The following is a 20,042-nucleotide window of genomic DNA, read 5'->3' on the forward strand; positions in this document are numbered from 1 at the left end:
GTGATGCCAGTTTCTCAACACAGAACTTTCTGTGGACGTTGAAGATTTTCTCCAGAAGCATTCGCTCATGGTCCAGACCGAAAGGGGCCCGTTTCTCAGTGGTAAAATGGCACTAGCATCATAGCTAATAAAGGCTAACGTATCAAGCAAACAATCTCGAGGGATATGCTCATTGTAAATCCCATCACCAGGACGGAGTTCTCTTGATTCAATGCCAATTGCACTAAACTACTGTTCCTTAACGTCAAAGTCTATTGGAAAGTTGTGTGAGCCAGTAGATTTTTGACGACCGAAGGCATAACACCTACAAGCCACGCTAAAGCTAACACGATAATGAACGACCGTTACAAAATCAAAAATGGGCGGGGCTTTTGTACTGGAGCTGCAGAGCATGATGACGTGGAACTTCTGAAATCATGTGGGACTTACACCAGTTGACCAATCACAAAATTTAACTATAATACCTGGTTTCAACCTGTAGGGGGCAGCACACAGGCGGTTGTAGCTATAATTTAAGGAGTTCAACAAGTTTATTTTAGATTGTCAAAAATGTGGAACTTTTAAAGCCCCATTTATAGAGGTCAACAGCCCAAAAAGGTTGATTTAGTGTTTGATTTCCCTTCAAACTGCTTCTCCGTCTTTACAGTAAAGTTAAAAGGTCAGCACCCGTCAAGGGTTTCAAGATAAACCCAATTTAAATTGTTACATGAATGAAATAATTTTTAAAAGCAAACTTTTACACAACTTATTATTGGTTTAAAAAAGGACTAAGGAAATCTCACCTTGAGTTCACTTAAAGAAAAGGGGGAAATATAACTTTGCACTTAAGTGCTATTACTGGCTACTAAAAGGACATTTTGACATGTGATTCTGATGTTAAACAAACCACACTCACTTAGAATTGTAAAATCAGAAGGTGTTTGTATTTAAAGCAATCTGTGGTATGTTTGAATTTCTGCTGCACTGAGAAATCCCCTCTCTTCTGAGGAAAAATAATGTCTTCATGCAACTAAATCTACCCACTGTAATTGATGGTAAATTGCATTTCTTAAACTTAATTCTCACATTGCATTGATGCATTCAATAGGACTCAACAAAATATATTTATAGGATAGACATGGTAAGTAGAGGTGTGTATTGGCAGGAGTCTGACAATTTGATACATATTGCGATGTATCCCAAAACTGTACTAGAATAATTTTTACCTTTGGGGCACCCATCCCAAGTACAACTTAGTAGTATACGTAAGATACAGGTGGGAATGCAGATAAGCTGTAAATGCAGACACAGGAACAGTGCTGGCGACATGGCTGAGGCTAAATCAAAGCAAAAGAATCAATTATCATCTAGTTCATGCAGGTCCAAGCGATGAAGAAAGCCTCCGTCCTATTGTTTTTCTTTCAACCACCACACCACATCTGGCTGCAGCAGCCACAAGTCAGCGGGGGCTCTGGGGTGTATTGGATTGTCCTGGACTTCACCCTGTTAACTAGATCTTATTGGGTTCAGAGTAGCTATAAGACTTTGTCTGCAGACTCCATTCAGAGCACTTTTTACATCTTAGACGTAGAAAAGAAAACTTTTTAAATCGTAATATTTTATGAACTTTCCGCAGATCATTAGGTGGTTTCTTCTGACGTCATTAAACTGGAGAAACGTTCAGGACTAAATAATCTTTACAGAAGATAAATACATTAATGCAGAACTGATTCAAGTTTTTAAAAAAAGGGATTGAGCCACAGGGGTAACTGCAGGAATCTGTGTGGTTTTGGAACCAAAAGCCCAAAGCCGCAACCCGTTATGTGCAATTCTTCATTTTTCAACCTGAATAAATAAACATAAATTATTGCAGCTTCTCAGGACTTTTTCCCACAACTTCCTGCTAAATGCTCCACATGAAGATTTTCACAATCTTCAGACAAAGAGCTGATCTGACAACTGAACTCACAGTAGATCCTTTTATTGTCTTTAAAATGGAATAATATAATTACTAAAAAAAATAATTTAAATATAAAGTTAAAAGGAAAAAATATAAGGTGCTTAACATAAAAAGTACATTTATACAAAATTCTAATCAAAAAGTGTTGTGCAAACTAGCTGTCTTCATACTCACTAACGTATTATCTTAACAGTTAAAGTTTCACAAATGTTGCAGTTCTTCAAATGACCACTTGGTTGTGGGTTCAATGGGAGAAATTTCACATTGATTTCCACCAGGAAAACGGCTANNNATATATATATATAATATAAAGTTAAAAGGAAAAAATATAAGGCCCTTAACATAAGAATTACATTTATACAAAATTCTAATCAAAAAGTGTTAATGCATTATCTTAACAGTTAAACAGTCTCACAAATGTTGCAGTTCTTCAAATGACCACTTGGTTGTGGGTTCAATGGGAGAAATTTCACATTGATTTCCACCAGGAAAACGGCTAACTTCAAACTTCTTTACAGTCTGGTGTAAAAAATGTTTACGATGTTTAGTCTTTTATGTTCTATTCATGTCATGTGGGCGGATGGGAGAGACAGGGCTATAACAAACGCTGACTTTAGTTTATTCTGGCCAACTGCAGACTTTCAAACATTATGGGGTTGGGCAGAGTAAATTTGAGTCCCACTTCAGGCCTCATTTCTGAATCCTATAAGATTTCAGAGACTATCAATCTAGTGCGTGGATCTCTACGTCGCTAAAGAATGCAGGGCTTCTCAGAAAGTAGATCTCATTTATGAAGAGTTCTGATCTGTCCAGCTTGTTGTTGAGCACCAGCTCAGGTATTTGTTGCTTTCCACGGTTCATCCTCCTCAAATAAATATGTTCAATAACAATCCCTATGAGTATTTAGAAGAATCTCAGATATAAGCTTTTGATAAAATGTTATTTTTAATAAAATAAAAAGCTCCTAGCTGGTTTTATCTGGTTTAACAGTCAAGTTCTTCTCAGATTCCTATCGCTTTATGAAACAGAAATGCTAAATTCCTTTCCCGACACAAAGTGACACCATTTGACAAGTATTTTGACATCAGTTTCAGTTTTTCACAGACGCCTTCACTCATTCAGACAAAACAGTTGATGTGTTATGATTCCCTTTTGATTGAATAAGAGGACAGGGAGGGTTTTCCACAGTTCATTTCCTGTCCAATGAAAATATCTTTGTTTTTAACTAAAGAGAAGAAAAAAAACAGTTTCTGTGACATATTTGCACTCTCCTCCACCAGATGGTTTGCATGTTCAAGTGTCTTTATTTTAAAGAACTACTTAAAGAATGTAAACTATGACAAAGTGACATAATGGGAAAAATGGCACACACATTAATCATCTCTTTAGCACTCCTGCTATGTAGTTTCAGCTTCAGAAGTCTGATCAGCGAAACCAAAAACTTAATCTGGGGAAATGAATGGAATAAAAAGCAGCACTTGACTGATTATAGTGCTCTTTAGCCTGTACAGCATTCACTTTTTAAGGAGGTATTTTACAAAATAATTTATAAAACTGGTAAATTTAGGACATATCGTTGTATATTGATGTCACAAGACACTTAATGTTACAATTTAAATAAATTTCCAACTAAATTCCACATATAAAGTTACGTTTTTGACACTGAAATTGAAACTTTTAACTTTAAAGGAGCATCAACACCCTAAAGAAATACAACACATTAGATTCTAGAAAGAAGCCATAAACAAATACGCCTGCAATCATGAACCATTTATTACAAAAACACAAAAAAAACCTTTGTTGCTTCTTGGTTGAATTTAGCTGTACTCTAACATCTCTGAGCTGGAATGTTTGATGTTTCATTGTGCAGCTTTAACGCGCAGAAGATTATATGCAGCTGTGAGACGGCACTATTTTCAGCCGCTTTTCCCACGATTAAAGCACAGAGACTCCTCTCTGCTTTGATGTGGTGATGGAATGACAGGAGCAGCAAAGCAGACCGAGTTTTGCTGTCAACATGTTTTACGGCTTGGAAAGTGTGCGTGCTTTGCCTCCATTTGTCTGCGTTCGACGCTCGGGTCGCTCTTCGCAGTCCTGAAATATGAAACAATTCGTTCAATTCGAAAATATCAGCAAGCAAGCATGTGATTGCCATCAACATTCCTGCTGTTTATTCTGTCAAGTCACTTAAAAGCTGTAGATGTGACATCTTTTTTTACCATTTCTGCTGAATTTATGGCATTTCTATCAGTTAAAAATGGGTCTTGTGCTTTTCATGGCATTATGAGCTAATTGTGTATGATCTGTTCTAATAAATCTTGCACCTATTTACTTTTTGGGGGTAAAAACAATGATAAATGTAATTTGTGTTGCTGTCCTCTCAGTCATCCATCACTGGCCTGTTACTGAAAATGTTTACACACTTTAAAACGGCAGAAAGTCCTCATCATTCTGCCGTTTGTCAAATCAGTTTATAAGAACAAATGAATTTATATTAACTTTAAGTTTAAAATATCTTTTAGTTCTTGACCTTTTTGATGGAAACTTCTTGAGAAGTTGAAGCTTTCATTAAAAAACATGCACCACATTTTAATTTGTGCTAAAAATAATTATGGATTACATGAAGAATGGAGAGAAACGATTAACACTGAGTCTGAAGGCATGGCATCACACATCAGTTGTAATTATGAAAGCAATGACAAACTGAACGGTTTCGGTGCAGCAACAAGCTTGCTCATGTTTTGATTGCATTCTCAAACCTGTTGCGGGATCTCGGAGGCATCTGCTGTGGTAAAACTGCATTTTAAATGAACAAAACAAGGCTTTTAGTCACGAAGACACTCCTTAAACAACAAATCAAGTTTGGTTCTGTTACAGTTAAAAGCTCAGGATGCAGCTTAAGGTTTATGTCGGCGTATCTTCAAGGCCTCCAACCAATAAACCTACCCTCTTTCAAAACCTCAGCTTTCCTTAATCTCAGAGTAAATAAAGCACACATTTTTCACTTTAAACCTGTTTTTGGGGCCCAAAAACATCACTTTGCTCTATTAAAACCCTTCAAACGTGTTTAAGCATATAAGCAGGAATACCTTAAAACCACCACAAGGACCTGGACAGTATGTTCTTACATGCTTTTCCGTCTCAAACAGCTTATGTTTCAGAGTTTGGGTTACTTTGGTCGTTATAGGCCTGTAAACTCTTACCTCTGGAGAGTGAGGCTGAGGGCACCTGTGCAGGCTTTTATCTTGTTCTGGGCCTCAAGGTGATTCATGCTTTCAGTAGAAATGCCATTGATGGAAAGGATAACATCTCCAATGCTCACATTGGCTTTGGCTGCTTTGCCCCCCTCAGTAAGCTGCAAGAATACAAAAAAAATTCTTTAAAAACATACAATTAAACACTAAATATTCAAAACTATCTGCAGAAACTTTGAAACCGGATTTTTATTTTTTTTTACATTTGACCTTGTTGGATTGATATGATCTATAGATTGTTGCAAGAGTTTTCCACTTAGAGAAGTGTACTTATTTTGTTGGTTTATTTCTTGGAATCTGTGAGGATTGTGGTCGAATTATGCAACCATTATCAGATAAGAGCCCAATCCCCCAACTACAAAGCAAAGCATCGTTTGTAATGAAAGTCTCTCCATCTGCAATATCCCAGTACCAGCTAATGACATCTCACAATAATAAATTGCAGCTGACACATCAAAAGCACACACTTTTAAAGTTTTCTTTTTTTATTCATAAAGTATTTTACACCTAATCTGAAGAACATTAAAGAATAAAAAAAAAATCAACTGGCTAAGTGAAATAAGTGTTATAGTTCTAAAAGTCGCTGGTGCAAATCTTGACATGTCAGAGGGCTTTGCTCTCAAAACTCCATCTGATTGCAGGTTGTGAGTCAGCAATTCACTAAAGGATTGGCTAATGAAAGAAAAATGACTGGAGGCATCATGAAGTTACAACAAACGTTTGGTTGGGGGCAGCATTGTCTGAAATAAACTCTGCTAGGAAGAAAAAAAAACAAACACACACAAAGATAATACTTACAGGCTAATGTGATGACTTTCACCATTGACAAATATCTCCATTGCTTATCAAAACTCGTTTACCCAGACATAAATATGCAAGATGGATGACCTCTAAAGGCACCTTTTGGACTCTGAAAAGGGGAAAATTTAGCCTAGAATGTGATAGGTAGACCTGCCACCAGTGGCCCTAAAAGGAACTACAACCTTTGATACCTTTGGGTTCACGTCAAACTTGGGAATGGTTTACTCACAAGTCACACTTTCAACCTTTCAGTGATTCACACCTATTAGTACAGACAATTCTGCTATGCTTGTAAATGATGGCCCTTACGTCACTTTCCTAGATTCACTTAGGATCTTCGGTCTACTGAAAGTTGTTTAAAAACAGCAGTGATAAGGATCACTGATAATGAGCACTGACAAGTCTTGGTATGTTCTTTGAATTCACACAGGCAATATGAAGAGCTGAGATAAAGACATGTATGACAGTGAAAAAAAGTCATTTTAGCTAAAAATGCCTTGGCATGACAATACATCGCAAATAGTGGAGAATGCATTTGTTGTAATCCAGTCAAAACTTGAAAAAATAACATTTGAACATGGTTTGGAGTAAAAAAGAATAGGAACACAGATAGGTCAGCTCTTTTATTATCACACCTGTTAATATCCCAGCAACAACAATACATCTGTCAGCACTTGTGGAAGGGTGAACTATGTTTTCCCAAAGCAAATGAAAAGGCAGACCAGCATAAGTTTTTAGTGCGGGCAATATAAAAAGCCAGAGGAGAAGCATGTGATGCCTGCTGGTTTTGATTACAGCTGCAGAAAAAGCTCCTAAAAGCGTCGGTCTAGGAGGGGAAGGTGAGGCTCATCAAGTCCTCCATGCATCTGCACAACGCCGAGGCTTCCAGTTAGCACATGGAAGCTAACGTCAATGAAAGGGATGAGTCTCTACAAGGTGTAGAGAATGATTAGTGTTTATGCAATACTGAGCACACCTCATCAATGTGTCAGCGCACTGTAATACATGAAACCTGCTCAGACAAGCAGGTGTTGAAAAGGGATTGTGCTCTCACTTTATAGGAGGGTTATTATTGTTATTTTAGATTTAAGTCGTCCTCAAATTGGGCAATGAGGGAAAACATATTGTGACGGAACGGATTAACAATGGAAAGGTTGTTAGTTTACTTAACTAACGGCCTACACTTGATCCCACCACCTAATGACTTGTCCAAAAGCAACTGAGGTAGTTGTTTTGGAGCGAAGGAAAGTTACCTACTCGATAGATCACCAATCCATCAATAGGTCTTACGCAACCATACTGACTCTCAAAGGGTAATTTTTGAGTCTCTAATAGACCCATCAAGACTGCCCCGACTGTTGGCTCAGATGGGAAACTAGGGCTCATTTCCCAAAGTGGACAATGAGCTGAATCCATTTGGGGTCCTTAGGCAAGACCCTTCATGCAACTGGCTACCTATGTAGCAAAAGGGTGTCAGAATCTGGTTCTTCCTGTGCTGGTGTTCAGTAACCCAGATAAAATGAAAGTTTGTGTCAGGAAGGACATCCGGCATTAAAACTCTCTGCCAAATGAAATGTACAGCTCAGCTGTGATGACCCCTAAGAGATATAGCAAAAGGTGAACAACATAATGGACTTATCAAACTTGCTTTTCGGACTGTAGGATGGAAGCACAGAAATCTAAAGTATCGGACAAAGCATGTAAACTGTGTGCCAAAAGACTTCAGTTTGTACTTGAAATAGAACCTTCTTGCCATGAGAAACACTCTCCCTGGAATTAAATAAATCTAGAACTTTAAAAGTTTTGCAGAAAATAAGTTCATATTTTGTTGTTTTTCCGTTTGGTAATTTCCATGAGGAATATCACTGTCCTCGTCATTCCTTGTTCTGAAATGATCCTCACTAAACAAACACAAGACTTAGCCTTTCTGGTCATTTTCTTTGGAATATTGTCGTCCAGTGATCCTGACTAAACAAACACAAGACTTAGTCTTTCTCCACTCCTTAAGAATTCATCCTGCTTAGGTAACTCAAAAAGCATCCATTGTGCCATTGTGTTCAAACTAACAGCAACAAAAAAAAAGAAAAGAATGGGAAGGAAGTGGAGAAAGAATGAAAAGTGACATCACTGGTGGTAGCAACTGCTGCATTTTTTTAGAGTCATGCTTCCTCATTTATGTCTTGAAAACTCACAGGAAGCAATGAGTAGAGCATCTATAGTGGAGTCACATTACAAAACAAGCAGAATACTCCCTATTAAGACATGACAATGACTCCATCTGACTCATTTCTTTCCCAGACACACCTCGTCTCTATTTGTTCAGACTGACGGCTGCACATTACATTTAGATACCCAACACTCAAGGGCAATGAAAGGAGTGTAAGCACACTTTAGAGATCGTCCCTACCCCATTAAACCCCTCTAGAAATCAGTAGAAAGGCAGCTGAAGTGCATCCTTAAGATATTCCTCTCCACCTCAGACCCTTCCTTCCCACGTACTCTTCTGTGCAACAAGAGTTCGTCACTTCTCTCCTTCTAGGGATGATATAAAAACACAACTCTTTGTAGCTCTATATATGGAAATTTCTCAGACATTTAGTATTAGGTATGAAGTGAGGAGAGAGCTCAAATAACCTAAAACTATGTGCTGCTAACATTATTAAATGATTTAGTCTGCGGTGAACAGGGGGCACTTTGTACATGCCTGCTTCTTTCACTCAACCACAGCCCTCATAGTGCGGATACCAAACAAATAGATGTTGAGGAAAAATTCCAGGCATGTTCGGTCTATAAATATAAACCTGGAAAGGTCCGACACTCTAATTGGGGGGAGCAAATAAGCAACTTTGACTGCTGCAGTCCTTGGATTAACCAGTCTTGTAGTCAAAGAGGGCAATAAGGGCAAGTTACCACTTTACCTCTTACTCTGTCACAGAAAAAAGGCTATGTACTGGTGTGCAAGAAAGTATAATTTGAAGGAGGCTACAAGAGGGCTTGGCAATCATTTGTGCTTTCCAAATGAATAGGGTGTCTGTCCAACTGTGTTTACTTCAACGGGATAGCAGCCACATAAGAGTGTGGCTGCTATGCTGTGGTTTTCCTCTCCAAGCTGGTGATTTTACTGCAGTGTAGTTCCTGATAATGACTGGTTCTGCCAGTGTTCGACGAGACTGTAATAAATCTTGTGTTCAAATGGTTTTCTTACACAATATTAACCAGGTTTACATGACAGATTATGACAAGATCAAAAATATCCCAAATAAGACTTAAGGATAAATGTTAGCCAAGACAGAACCCAACGAAACCAATAAATAGAGGCCATAATATTTTGTTTTTCATAGGAATACAAACATAAACTTAAAAGAAATACGTTTTTTTTATTTGGTCAGATTTAAACATTATTGAACTTATTTTGGGGGATAAGAGAAGACTGTCTCTCATGCTGGCCATAGGAACTTCCTGCTTCTCCCGAAAGGAGGAAAGTAAGAAAGTAGGAGAAGGCTGTGGTCATTATTTCACATCTGAGAAGTCATGTTACAGGAAGCTTCTTGTGGCGAGAGTTGGAAGGCTTGGGCGATTCATGTCATGTCTGTGCAGGATGGAGTAAGACACAAGGCCTTATATGGAGACGACTCGGGTCTGACATTATGTCAGCACAAACACCAGCTTATCCAGACTGCTTCCCTCTGTCAATAAAACTTTTCATTTATTTCCGTTGATGTTAAAAGCACCTTTTGTAACACCATTATTTTGATTCACATAACTGCAGCGAATTGCAGACGAGTTTTGAAGCTGTTTTCACATGCTTTTCAGAGCATTCAATCAGCAATCACGATAAAAAAACAAATAGTCTAACCTCCACGCCACACCTGTGTTTTTGCAGAGAAATGACACCAGATCTGATAAGATCAAGGCTGGGGGGTAACTCCACCCCATGAGGTATACACATTATTTTGCATGCTAAAAGAAAACTGCTTAAATGTTAAAATGTTTCAATACTGTCTTTATTTAGGGATAAAGCTTTTAGAGGCATAATTCAAGCTTGATTCAAAAAAGAAAAACAGAAATCCATCAGAGTCTACTTGACCCCAAAGTACAGGTTACTTGGTTGCTGTGATTGCTCTGGTTGCGTTCTCAACACAGACCACACAGCCTGTCTGCAGAGGTGCAACCATTCCCAAACAAATCTTTTACTGGTCCAACCCTCACTGACCATGAATAAAAAAAGAAAAAAGGCTAAAACTAAGTGGAGGTTCTGTATTTTACTGCTCCAAATGCCGACTTTGTCCAAAATCTAAAAACTCACAAAGACAGATTGCTAAGAAGATAAATCAAGACATGACACTGAGGGGGCACCAAACAGGCAGAGCTCTTCTCCTTTAAACCAAAGCAAAAGAATGGCTGCCATGGTCCGACACTGTTCTCTTACTACACTAATCTGGCGCTTGGACAGCACCAGATGCCAGGAAGACCTTAAAAGCGGTCTCAGTCAAATTGCCATAGCAACAAAAAACAAAAACACATAAAGCTATACCAGCCCTGCAGTGAAGAATGAATGCTCTTTATTCAGGTCAGAGGTAGGGCCTAACCTGCCAACACTGCTGAGTCAGAAGATATGAAACGTTTTATAGACACGGTGAGAGTTAACCCAGGGCTTCCACTAGTTTCTAGAGACACTGCATTTTCGTGGGAATTTATTGAACCAATAATAAACATAAATGTGCCAGATTATAGTAATACTGCTGGTTTCACCTGTCTTTTCATAGAGACACAGGCCACCTGCTTTAAAATAAAGAGTAAGTCCATTTTTTGTATGTTTAGCTAAAACAGAAAACTGAACTGCAAACATATTCCTACTATATGAGTGGTGCATTAAAGCAATACATATAAAAAAACAATGAAATCGAGATAAACAGTTCATTTTGCTGCAAAAAAAATACTGGTTTGGGATGTGGCATAAAAAAGAGCTAAATCAGAATAAAGAGTCACTCTGTAGCTCAGCCATTTTATACTGAGGACTGGAAGCAGGTGCCCTCCAAACAACTCAAGGCAGACAAACCCATCACACTGGGATCAAACACATACTGCAGATAACTGTTTATACTCAATCCATATGTAGCCCGAGCTCGCCTCCTGGTCAGACACATGTATGTGAGGGTAGCCTTTAAGGGAAAAGGAAAAAAGTAATAAAAAAGGTGTCGAGTATAAATGCTCGTATACAATCATGAAACACTTCACAAAATAAAATCGTTTCCGTCACAGTTCGGTTTCCACTCCATAAATGTTAATGCAAGAGACGGTTACAAAAAGAAAGGGTAAACTGTTTGCGAGCTTTGCAGCACAGGCCTCGATCTGTGTGATTTTCAAAACTGCAGGGCTTGGGTTTTCGTTTTCACCCTGCAGAGACACAGTTGTTTTAAAGGTCGTGTCTCTTTTCTCACTGTTACTGACATAAAAATCCCAATATGCTCATTAAATACAAATGCAATTATTTGATGGTATAAATTGCATTTTTGTCTGAGCTCTATTGAGACTTTGTTATTCATCTGAACAATAAGTGGGATCAGAGAAATAAATGAAAAACAAATAACAGGTTGGAAAAAAAAAACACTTTAGTGCAAAATGCACAACAATAGAACGTCAGTGAAGATGGTATGTTTTAAAGACGTTTTAATTACTTTTAGTTTCAAGGATTGCAAATTTCATTTAAAAAAATGTTAAAGAAAGTAACTCATTTCAGATATTGATGCAGAAAGAGCAGATATAACCCTACCTGACAATAAAGGTCACCTCTAAAACAGAGCTAAACTTGAGCTTTACCTTATTTTTTAACCATCAGTACTCAAAAGCAGCATCTAAAAGAACATAAACGTCAAGAGTAGGGTGAGAAAAGAAATGAAAACAATTCTTTGAATGGGAATTAAAAAATCATGTGGATTTTTTCATAAGTTTTCATGCTACAGTAGCGATCCATCTCAAACAAAAACATTTTCTGGTTTCCAGATGCTGTCGATACACATAAAGACCAAATATTTAGCTTTGTTTTTCATACAGTTTAGATCCAAAACCAAACTTAACGCCAAACAAATCAGATCCATTTATATTTCAAAAACCTTAACATCAATCTTTTTCTTTTGTCTTCCCATTTGTGCCGTACATTTCCAATATACTGACTGCGTGCTGCTGTCAATATTTTTAGAACCCTTTTACATCCAAAAATGGCTTATAATTTGTTCTGCACTGCCCCTCATGTCCATATTAAGTAATACTGTCACAACCACAACTGAAATTTTCCAAAAATGTATCAGGATAATCACCAGCGGTAGCCCTGTGACCAACCTCATGTTGAGCCTGTACCCTTCCAATCAGTTACATATGGCGGGCATATGTAAGGTCATTACATCATTATTCCATGGCAACCTCATCCGTCTGAGTTAAATAAACATAAGCTTGACTGTGACGTCAACACATGCATATTCCTCGCTGAAAAGTATGTCCATTTAACATGGTGGAGTTCTAATGAACCTTATAATAAGCTTGAGGTCAACCCAAAAATTCTCCTCACTCATCTAATGAGGGGCATGAAGCAACAGCTAAACTGTTGGCAATTGTTTCCACATGTGCACCGTCTTGTCACTGCCCTTTTTGTGTTAAAGCAAACTTAAAGAGCTGCTGTATAAAGTAGTAAAATCATTTCATTCTTAAAGTACTATTCACCTTTACTATTTCACACAATGGTGGGCTATGCTTTTTTGTGACCTCAGGGTTTGACCTAAGATAGAAGGGTCAAACGAGTTAAATTCTTTCCTGACACATGAGCCTCTCACTTGTCATGTGCTTGGACGAAAATATGTCGCACGCATGACACCGATCAGTGACGTGACAGGATGAGAAGCCGTGAGAGTTGTGTAGCGTGTCTCCACATTACTATGGCGTGCTCCACACCATAAACACAAGGCCACTGACTCAATGCAGGGAGCATCCGAAACTTTTACAGACCGTGAAGTTGCTACTAAAACCCACAAAAACCAAAATGTCACAACTGTGTGTGTGCGCTATATCTTTTAGAATGTTTCATACATCAAGAGGACATGATAAAAATCCTCTTGGTTCATCCAAATCTAAAGCAAATAAAGCCTCAGACAAACATGATTTATTACACGTCATCAATCAACTGGAGCTGAGAGAAATGTGTGTAAAAACCTTAGCAGTGCACTTATGTAATCAGCTTCTGACTGTGACATTGCCTTATTTATGAGCTGTTTATTTTTTACAAAGACAAGTGGTCCAGTGACAACATAATGTCCTGCATACCACCGTTATCAAGGCAGGAAGGGTCAAAAATAGTCTGTGAAGCTATGCAGGCCTTCCCTTACTCAAACATTTTTTTACACAACGCAGCACACGATGTGTTTAAGAACCAATAAAAATTGGGTTTAATCACTAATCCTATTAAATTGTTCTCTGTTGCTGCAATAAAACAGCTGGAGCTCTGCCGTTGGGGTTGCAGACCCGTGTGAAAACACTGGGCTTCATCATAGACAGTCATCCCCCAAATTGGGACACGGAAATTCTGTGCTTGAAAACTCTGAAAGACGTTCTGCCGAGAACAAATAAACAGAGGAACTGACCTTGGTGGTGACACACAGATTAGAGTTTCATAACAGGAAGTAAAAAGAACTGAATGACTGTTCGTTCTGCAGGAGCCGGGCTTGAACCCAAAGAACAGAGAATACAACAGAAAGACACACTTTACACTTTTAAATCAGATTCAGCAGAGAGTTACAGTATTGAAAACCTTCTGTGACTCTCACAAAGAAACAGGAATTTATGTCACACTGTGCCTTCTTCCTTTCGTTAGCCTTTAGATTTTTCTTTTAAACAATAACCCAGCAGTTGCTTCATGCTTGGAAAACGTTGGGCAGAGGAAAGTAAATTGAGTTTTTTGTGCAGTGTGGTTCTCATTCTTCAGCAGATCAAGTACATATGGTCTCCTATATTAAATCAGCCCAAATACCAAAGATATAAATATAAAATTTGTTGCAATTTTTTTCTTGAACGTCCACAATGGCATCTAAAGATCAGATCTTTGAACGCGATGGCTTGTTGTTCAACGAGGGTACAGTCTAAAATGAATAGACGCATAAACGTTATTAAAGAGAAACAAGCCTGAAAAGCAGAACAAAACGTAAAAAGAAAAGGGACTTCATCTCATTTCCACAAAGAAAAAGGAAGTCATTGTTGGCATTAATTCCCTTAATTACCTGGTGATCATCAAATGTCACCAACTCTATAGAAGCAAAGGTTTTGATTCATTACAAGTCAGAAGCATTCAGGAGTGTGTCAACTCAAAAAGTTATGAAGAAAAAAATCTATTCATCTGTCTGGGAAAAATAGGTTAAGAAGTCCATTTTGATGGACTTAGTGATCTATTCTTTATCAGTCTCTGACTGATAAAGTATTTGGAATTAGAAAAGAGATGGTTGGTAATCAGTTACTTAGATCACATGTCAAAGTCAAGGCCCGGGGGCCGGATCTGGTACGCCATGTAATTATGCCTGGCTCTCCCGATCATTTTATTTTATTGTCATTAATGGCCCGATGTTATTGTGTGTTTTGGATTTTGGCCCCCTGCGCAATAGAGTTTGACACCCCTGACTTAGATACTTGTATAGAAAACAGCTCCAGCAAAATGAAGTCAATACAGTTGCAATTTTCCCCCGATACAGACACCGCCATTTGGAGCCAGACCACATTAGTAAGAAACAATTGGTCCAAGTTGGTCTGAATCAATGTTTCTATTTAGGAGTGGGCTTGTTGGAAGTCCAAACCCCTACCACTGAAAGCAAATTTGGGAGAATTTGTCAAACCTTTTAAACTGTCAAGGTGAGGGCCAGCAGGCTTTCATTGAGGCATCCAATTGGCTATTTTATAACTTGGATAACTCACAATAAAAAAAAAATTATACCATGGATAAAAAAAGAGAATTATTAAGAACATGCAAAAAAAGACTAATATAATGGCTATTTATAGTTGTTTATTTAATAATAAAAGTCTATAGGATTTTCTTGGAGATGATAGGTACTTTGGAACATTAGGGAGGAGGGGATACTTAGTCCAGTTCTCTTCTTACACAGTCAAAAATTACAGTGCTTTACTAAATGTTCATCTAGTAGTTTATGTTAAAAAACAAGGTCTACGGCAGAAAAGTACGAGAATGAGACCTTTTTAAAGGCAGTTGCTTTGAAAGAGAAAGTGTCTTCCCTATAAACTAGATACTATCACATGGAACTGACTAGTTGCCAGGAAGAATCTAAGCCAAACACAAGACTTTGGGGATTTTTTTTCTCTCTGTACAAAAAGCAGATGACTGACCAGAGTTCACAAGGCCAGGTCTAGCCAAAACCAGTAAAAACAAAGGCTCTGTACACACAAAATCGTGGAATCTCAACACCACCAAGTCAACTATGAATTCCTCTGTGTACAAATAAATTAGGAAGTAAAACAAAAGCCATCTGTGAAAGATAAGGTTGAACTTAGGTCATGTTAAACAACAACTAACCAAATCTTGTTCAAAACCAAATATTAAGAGACACGGCAATGTACAAACATTCCAAACTCCATTGCTTCCATGGGATACAGGTAGTACCGTTTGGAAAACAATCACTTCTGCAAAAAGGTCCTCCTACAACCCCAATATACCCAATTTAGAACTTTGTTGAAACCAGCTCAATTTTTTTTTAATGATGCCCTAAAGAACAAAACCTAATAAAGTCAGGAGGACAGGCTTTGTTTTTCCCACAACTGTTCTGACGTTTTTTTTACACATAAAGTCTGAAGTGGTAAAAAAGTTACGCAACACTATTTCCACAACAATAGACTTGGCACAGAGTAGGTGAAGCTTTGTGGCACAGAGAATCTAAATCCAGCAGCAAATGTCTCACAGGAAAAGAAACTGCACTTTCCTCACGAAAAGAAAGCAAATGATCAAAGACGACATTCCTTTGGGGTGACGGTCATGAAGTGAAGGGTACATAAGTGTCGTGTGAATGTTGATCTACTCACCCGGGAGATGGTGAGGGGCATACAGAAGTCCTTTCCCCCCTGCAGCCTGAAGCCCCACGGAGCAGGGCCGGCCAGGGAAACACTGTAGTTGCTGCTCATGATGCACCTAGAAAATGAAGTGAATGGTTTTTAGACTCTAATGGGCGTAATCCCACATTACTGCTTCTCTGTGTTTTTCTAAATAACTACCTAGAGCTACAACTTATCTGCTGCACATTCCCTCTAATTGGCAAAATGGAACATCAAATAAGTCAAAAAAAGGCAGACAAAATGATGAGGAAAATATATGTTATATGATCACGTAAGGCAAATTTAAATAAGCTCATACTTTGCACACGAAAGTGCTTCAAAAAGTCAAGTTAAAGCGAGTGAAGATCCACTAAGAGATTTAAGAAAACCCTGTTTTATCTTGACAATCAAGCAAGTTTTTTCCATCAATTTTCTTGCAACACATGGTCTGCTGAACATCTCATTCCTGGGGTTTAGAGAGATGAGAGAAGAAATGTCTTGCATGCACTCACATCTTACCAACCCGTCTGTTAAATCCCTAGCCTGGAACACAGAGAGTATTGCTTTTCCAAGCATAACTGCACCGATACCGAAGCTGCAGGAGGAAGAGCCAAAGGCAAAAAATGTTCCTGATTTCTTGATAGATAGGCTATAATTCCCTTAATACGTAAAGGGAAAAAATATATTTAAAGAATATGTAGAAAATGTAAGACACATTAATGTCTGCAATAATAAATGCCAAGAATATTGGTGAGGTAGGTAGGAAAACAAGAAAAAATTATTTATTTGCGAGTGAAACTGAGAAATTTTGTGTACATAAATATAATTCTCTGACAGTGTCATGTGACAATGCTTGGTCTTCCAAAAATGGATGCCCTGTTGGTTCCAAGGGTTGTGCTTCATTGTTTGTAATGACTTTTTACAATCCATTTTTAGATAATTGACCAAATGCTTTAAACAAAAATCCACTGGGGAAATGTTTAGTTGTGGCTGCCTAAATGGCACATTCACTACCTTCATTGGAGCCCCAAAGCACTATATAGTCACACAGTCCCATTCACGCACTGATGGCAGCTCTGCTCCCTCACATTGGCGCCAACTTGAGACCACCAGGAAGTTCAGTGCCTTGCCCAAGAACACTTAACACAAGGGCAGGTAAGGCAGGAACTGAACCTATGACCTTCTAATCAATGGTGGACTGCTCTACTTCTGTTTCACAGCCACCTTCTAGTGGGTCAAGAACATCAACCAAGTCAACAAATATGGTCAAAGAGGGGCGTTATAGAGACCTGTCAATCAATAAAGACGCTCTACCAAATATGAACAAAGTTGAGTTTAACATAGGAGTCAATGGGAACTCACCCCCAATGACCCTAGCATCTAGTGGTCATTTGAGAAACTGCAAAGTTTGGTCCTTCTTAGTTTGTCTGAAGGCGAGGCTTGAATTTAGCACTTGCTCGAGCAGGAGAATAGTATTTGTGAGCTTGATAATGAAGATACGTGCTGGTCTGATGAATGCTTTGTAGATAAGAATGACTTGTCATCCAAGAGGTATGCCTATCTCTGGCTGTTTAGTCATGATGCCATCAGAGAAAGGCCTCAGGGGAACAGCAGCACATGCTGCAGCCAGTCACTACTGTGAATGTATGAGACAAATTAAAGCCTTCTCAGAATCTCACAACCATGCCCATGAGAAAACAAGCATTTTGAAGAGACAGGGCCACTGAAAGCTAAGTAAAAAAGCAAAACCAATTCAACTCGTCTGTTGAAGTTAAAGTCACAGTGTGACAAAGATAGGATCCAGCCGAAAACTCCAGGTGCAATGATTTTATTATGTTTTTATGCCAATAAAGTAATTCAACACCTGAGTGTAGCAGACAGATAAAACAAGAATCAACAGCGACCAAATATTATGCTCCCCTGGGCTTGTTCATACAAACAAATAAAACGCAATCTCGAACAGATTCATCTCTGAGAATTCCATTTATCTTCATTTTTCGTGCTGAGTTTATACAGTGAGCAAAGAGAAAAGAGCCTGGTGGTGCATAATTGCACTAACAGGCCGCTTACTGTGATCAGCAAGGAATGCAGAACAGTCCATCCCCCACAACGCTGCTTTGTAAATAGGCTTGAAAAGTCTATTTGGGATTGTGACAGCCAACGAGGGGAAGAGAAGCAACTGATTGGACTGCATAACTCCAGAAAAAGGAAAAAAAAATGGATAAAAACAAAGCTTTTTTTCTTTTAACTTGTCACTTTTATAGCTATATGAAGGTTTTATGAGGAACACAATCATCCAAAAAAAGATTATCAAACAGAAAACTGATATATGGAATATAAATTATATCCACTTAAAAAAAGTGCATCATCAATTTAAAAAATCCATGATTTAATATTATTAAAATCAATTTATTGTGTTTTTTGGCAATATAAAAAACAACTTTTGTTATTTTTTATGTAAGAATTAAAAGCTTTATGTTAAAAGTTCCAACTATGTTCATTTTAAATCCCTAATTATCTGAAATCTTTTTTTCATAACCAGAAGAAAAATGTATTTGAAAATATTAATTTAACAAATCTTTTTATAATTGTGGTGAATTGGAAATCGATTTGAGGTTAAATTGATCTAACCCACTGATTTCTTCAATAGTTATTTGAAATTAAAATAACTTTTTTACTGATTTAGTTTATAAAGCCAGTAAAGTAACGTTTTGGTGTCAGAACCATGTTTTTTTAAAGCTGGACCATCAAAAACATTCTCTATCTTAAAATAAAAAAGCATAAGCACAAAAAGTATTTTTTGTTTTTAACTTTTTACTTGCAACTACACAGTTGTTATTGACAGACGTGTGTTTTTGGGCTGTGCATTTTGAAATACACATGTGACCACATTAAACAACATACACATTAAACCAAACTAAGGACTGCTCTTCAGGGTGACCTGCTGTTGTTTCATTCTACAAAAACGTTTATCTTTGAATCAAATTTTCCTTCTAACTACAGCTCCTATCACTAAAATTAATATAATACAGACATAATTCAGGAGTTTCCTTAATATAATTTAAAGCAATGCAACATTTTTCTTAAAAGGGAGAACAAATAGACACTCTGACGGACACTTTGTTTACACTCTCACTTGAGTCTTGAACTGTGACGTGCTTGAGCTGATAAAAGCTGAACTTTAAGGAGCCGAGGAATGCATACACCCATTGCACAAGTATTAGTGGAACTCTCTACATCCAACCCATTCTTTGGGGGGTTTTCTCCCCCAGCATTGGGCTTAACTATCATTAGGGACATTTAAGTTCCAGATACAACTCGTATATCAATTGCATGTCCTAATATGCGGAGGAAAAACAATAGGTTCCTCTCGTGTCCCTGCTTGTTTTGCAATCTCCAGTGATATCATGCATAGACATGAGCAGACACACCTCATGGTTTTCTCAGAGGAAAAGTTGAGTTGCGCATTAAAATTTATGGGGCAACACTCACATTCACACATCTGGAGTTTACCAGAACATTGTGTAGTCAACTATGACTTTACCTGCAAAACTGCGTGTATTTACAGTCAACAATTACAAAACTTTAGGCACAGATGTGCAGATATACAAGCTCAATAGACTTGAAGGGAAATTTGACACCTTGTTGTAGGTTGCAAATGAAGTGGCCTCACAAATTATGACTGTCAAAAAACATTTGGACTTAAACAGAATAGAAGAAACAATATTATTAAACTATAATTACTGAGTAACCAGCAAATTGTATAAAACTGGAAAGGGAACTATAATAGAAAAAGATGGTTGATAACTACTTTTTCCTTCAGTTAACAGTAAAAATATGTTTTTCAAAGTTAAAACTCAATTTAATAATCAAAAACAAATCTCCCTATGCTTTAATAATCCCATTTAGTGTGTTCACCTGCTGCTTTATCAGATACAGCACATTTTACAATAGGAAGACACCCAGTTACCTGG

The 20,042-nt window shown here is 37.8% G+C and overlaps 1 protein-coding gene across 1 annotated transcript in view; it reads right to left on the reverse strand.

Moving 5' to 3' along the window:
* Nucleotides 1–20,042, reverse strand: part of pdlim5b (PDZ and LIM domain 5b) — a 30,410-nt gene that overhangs the window by 9,646 nt on the left and 722 nt on the right. The window contains exons 2-3 of the mRNA XM_024299498.2: nt 16,060–16,165; nt 5,143–5,294 (exon numbers count right to left, since the gene is read on the reverse strand). Coding sequence (XP_024155266.1) covers nt 5,143–5,294; nt 16,060–16,158 — 251 coding nt within the window. The 5' untranslated portion in view covers nt 16,159–16,165. The remainder of the gene's footprint in view (nt 1–5,142; nt 5,295–16,059; nt 16,166–20,042) is intronic.

Source organism: Oryzias melastigma, linkage group LG12, assembly GCF_002922805.2.
Source record: "Oryzias melastigma strain HK-1 linkage group LG12, ASM292280v2, whole genome shotgun sequence".
In the NCBI taxonomy this organism is placed as follows: domain Eukaryota; kingdom Metazoa; phylum Chordata; class Actinopteri; order Beloniformes; family Adrianichthyidae; genus Oryzias; species Oryzias melastigma.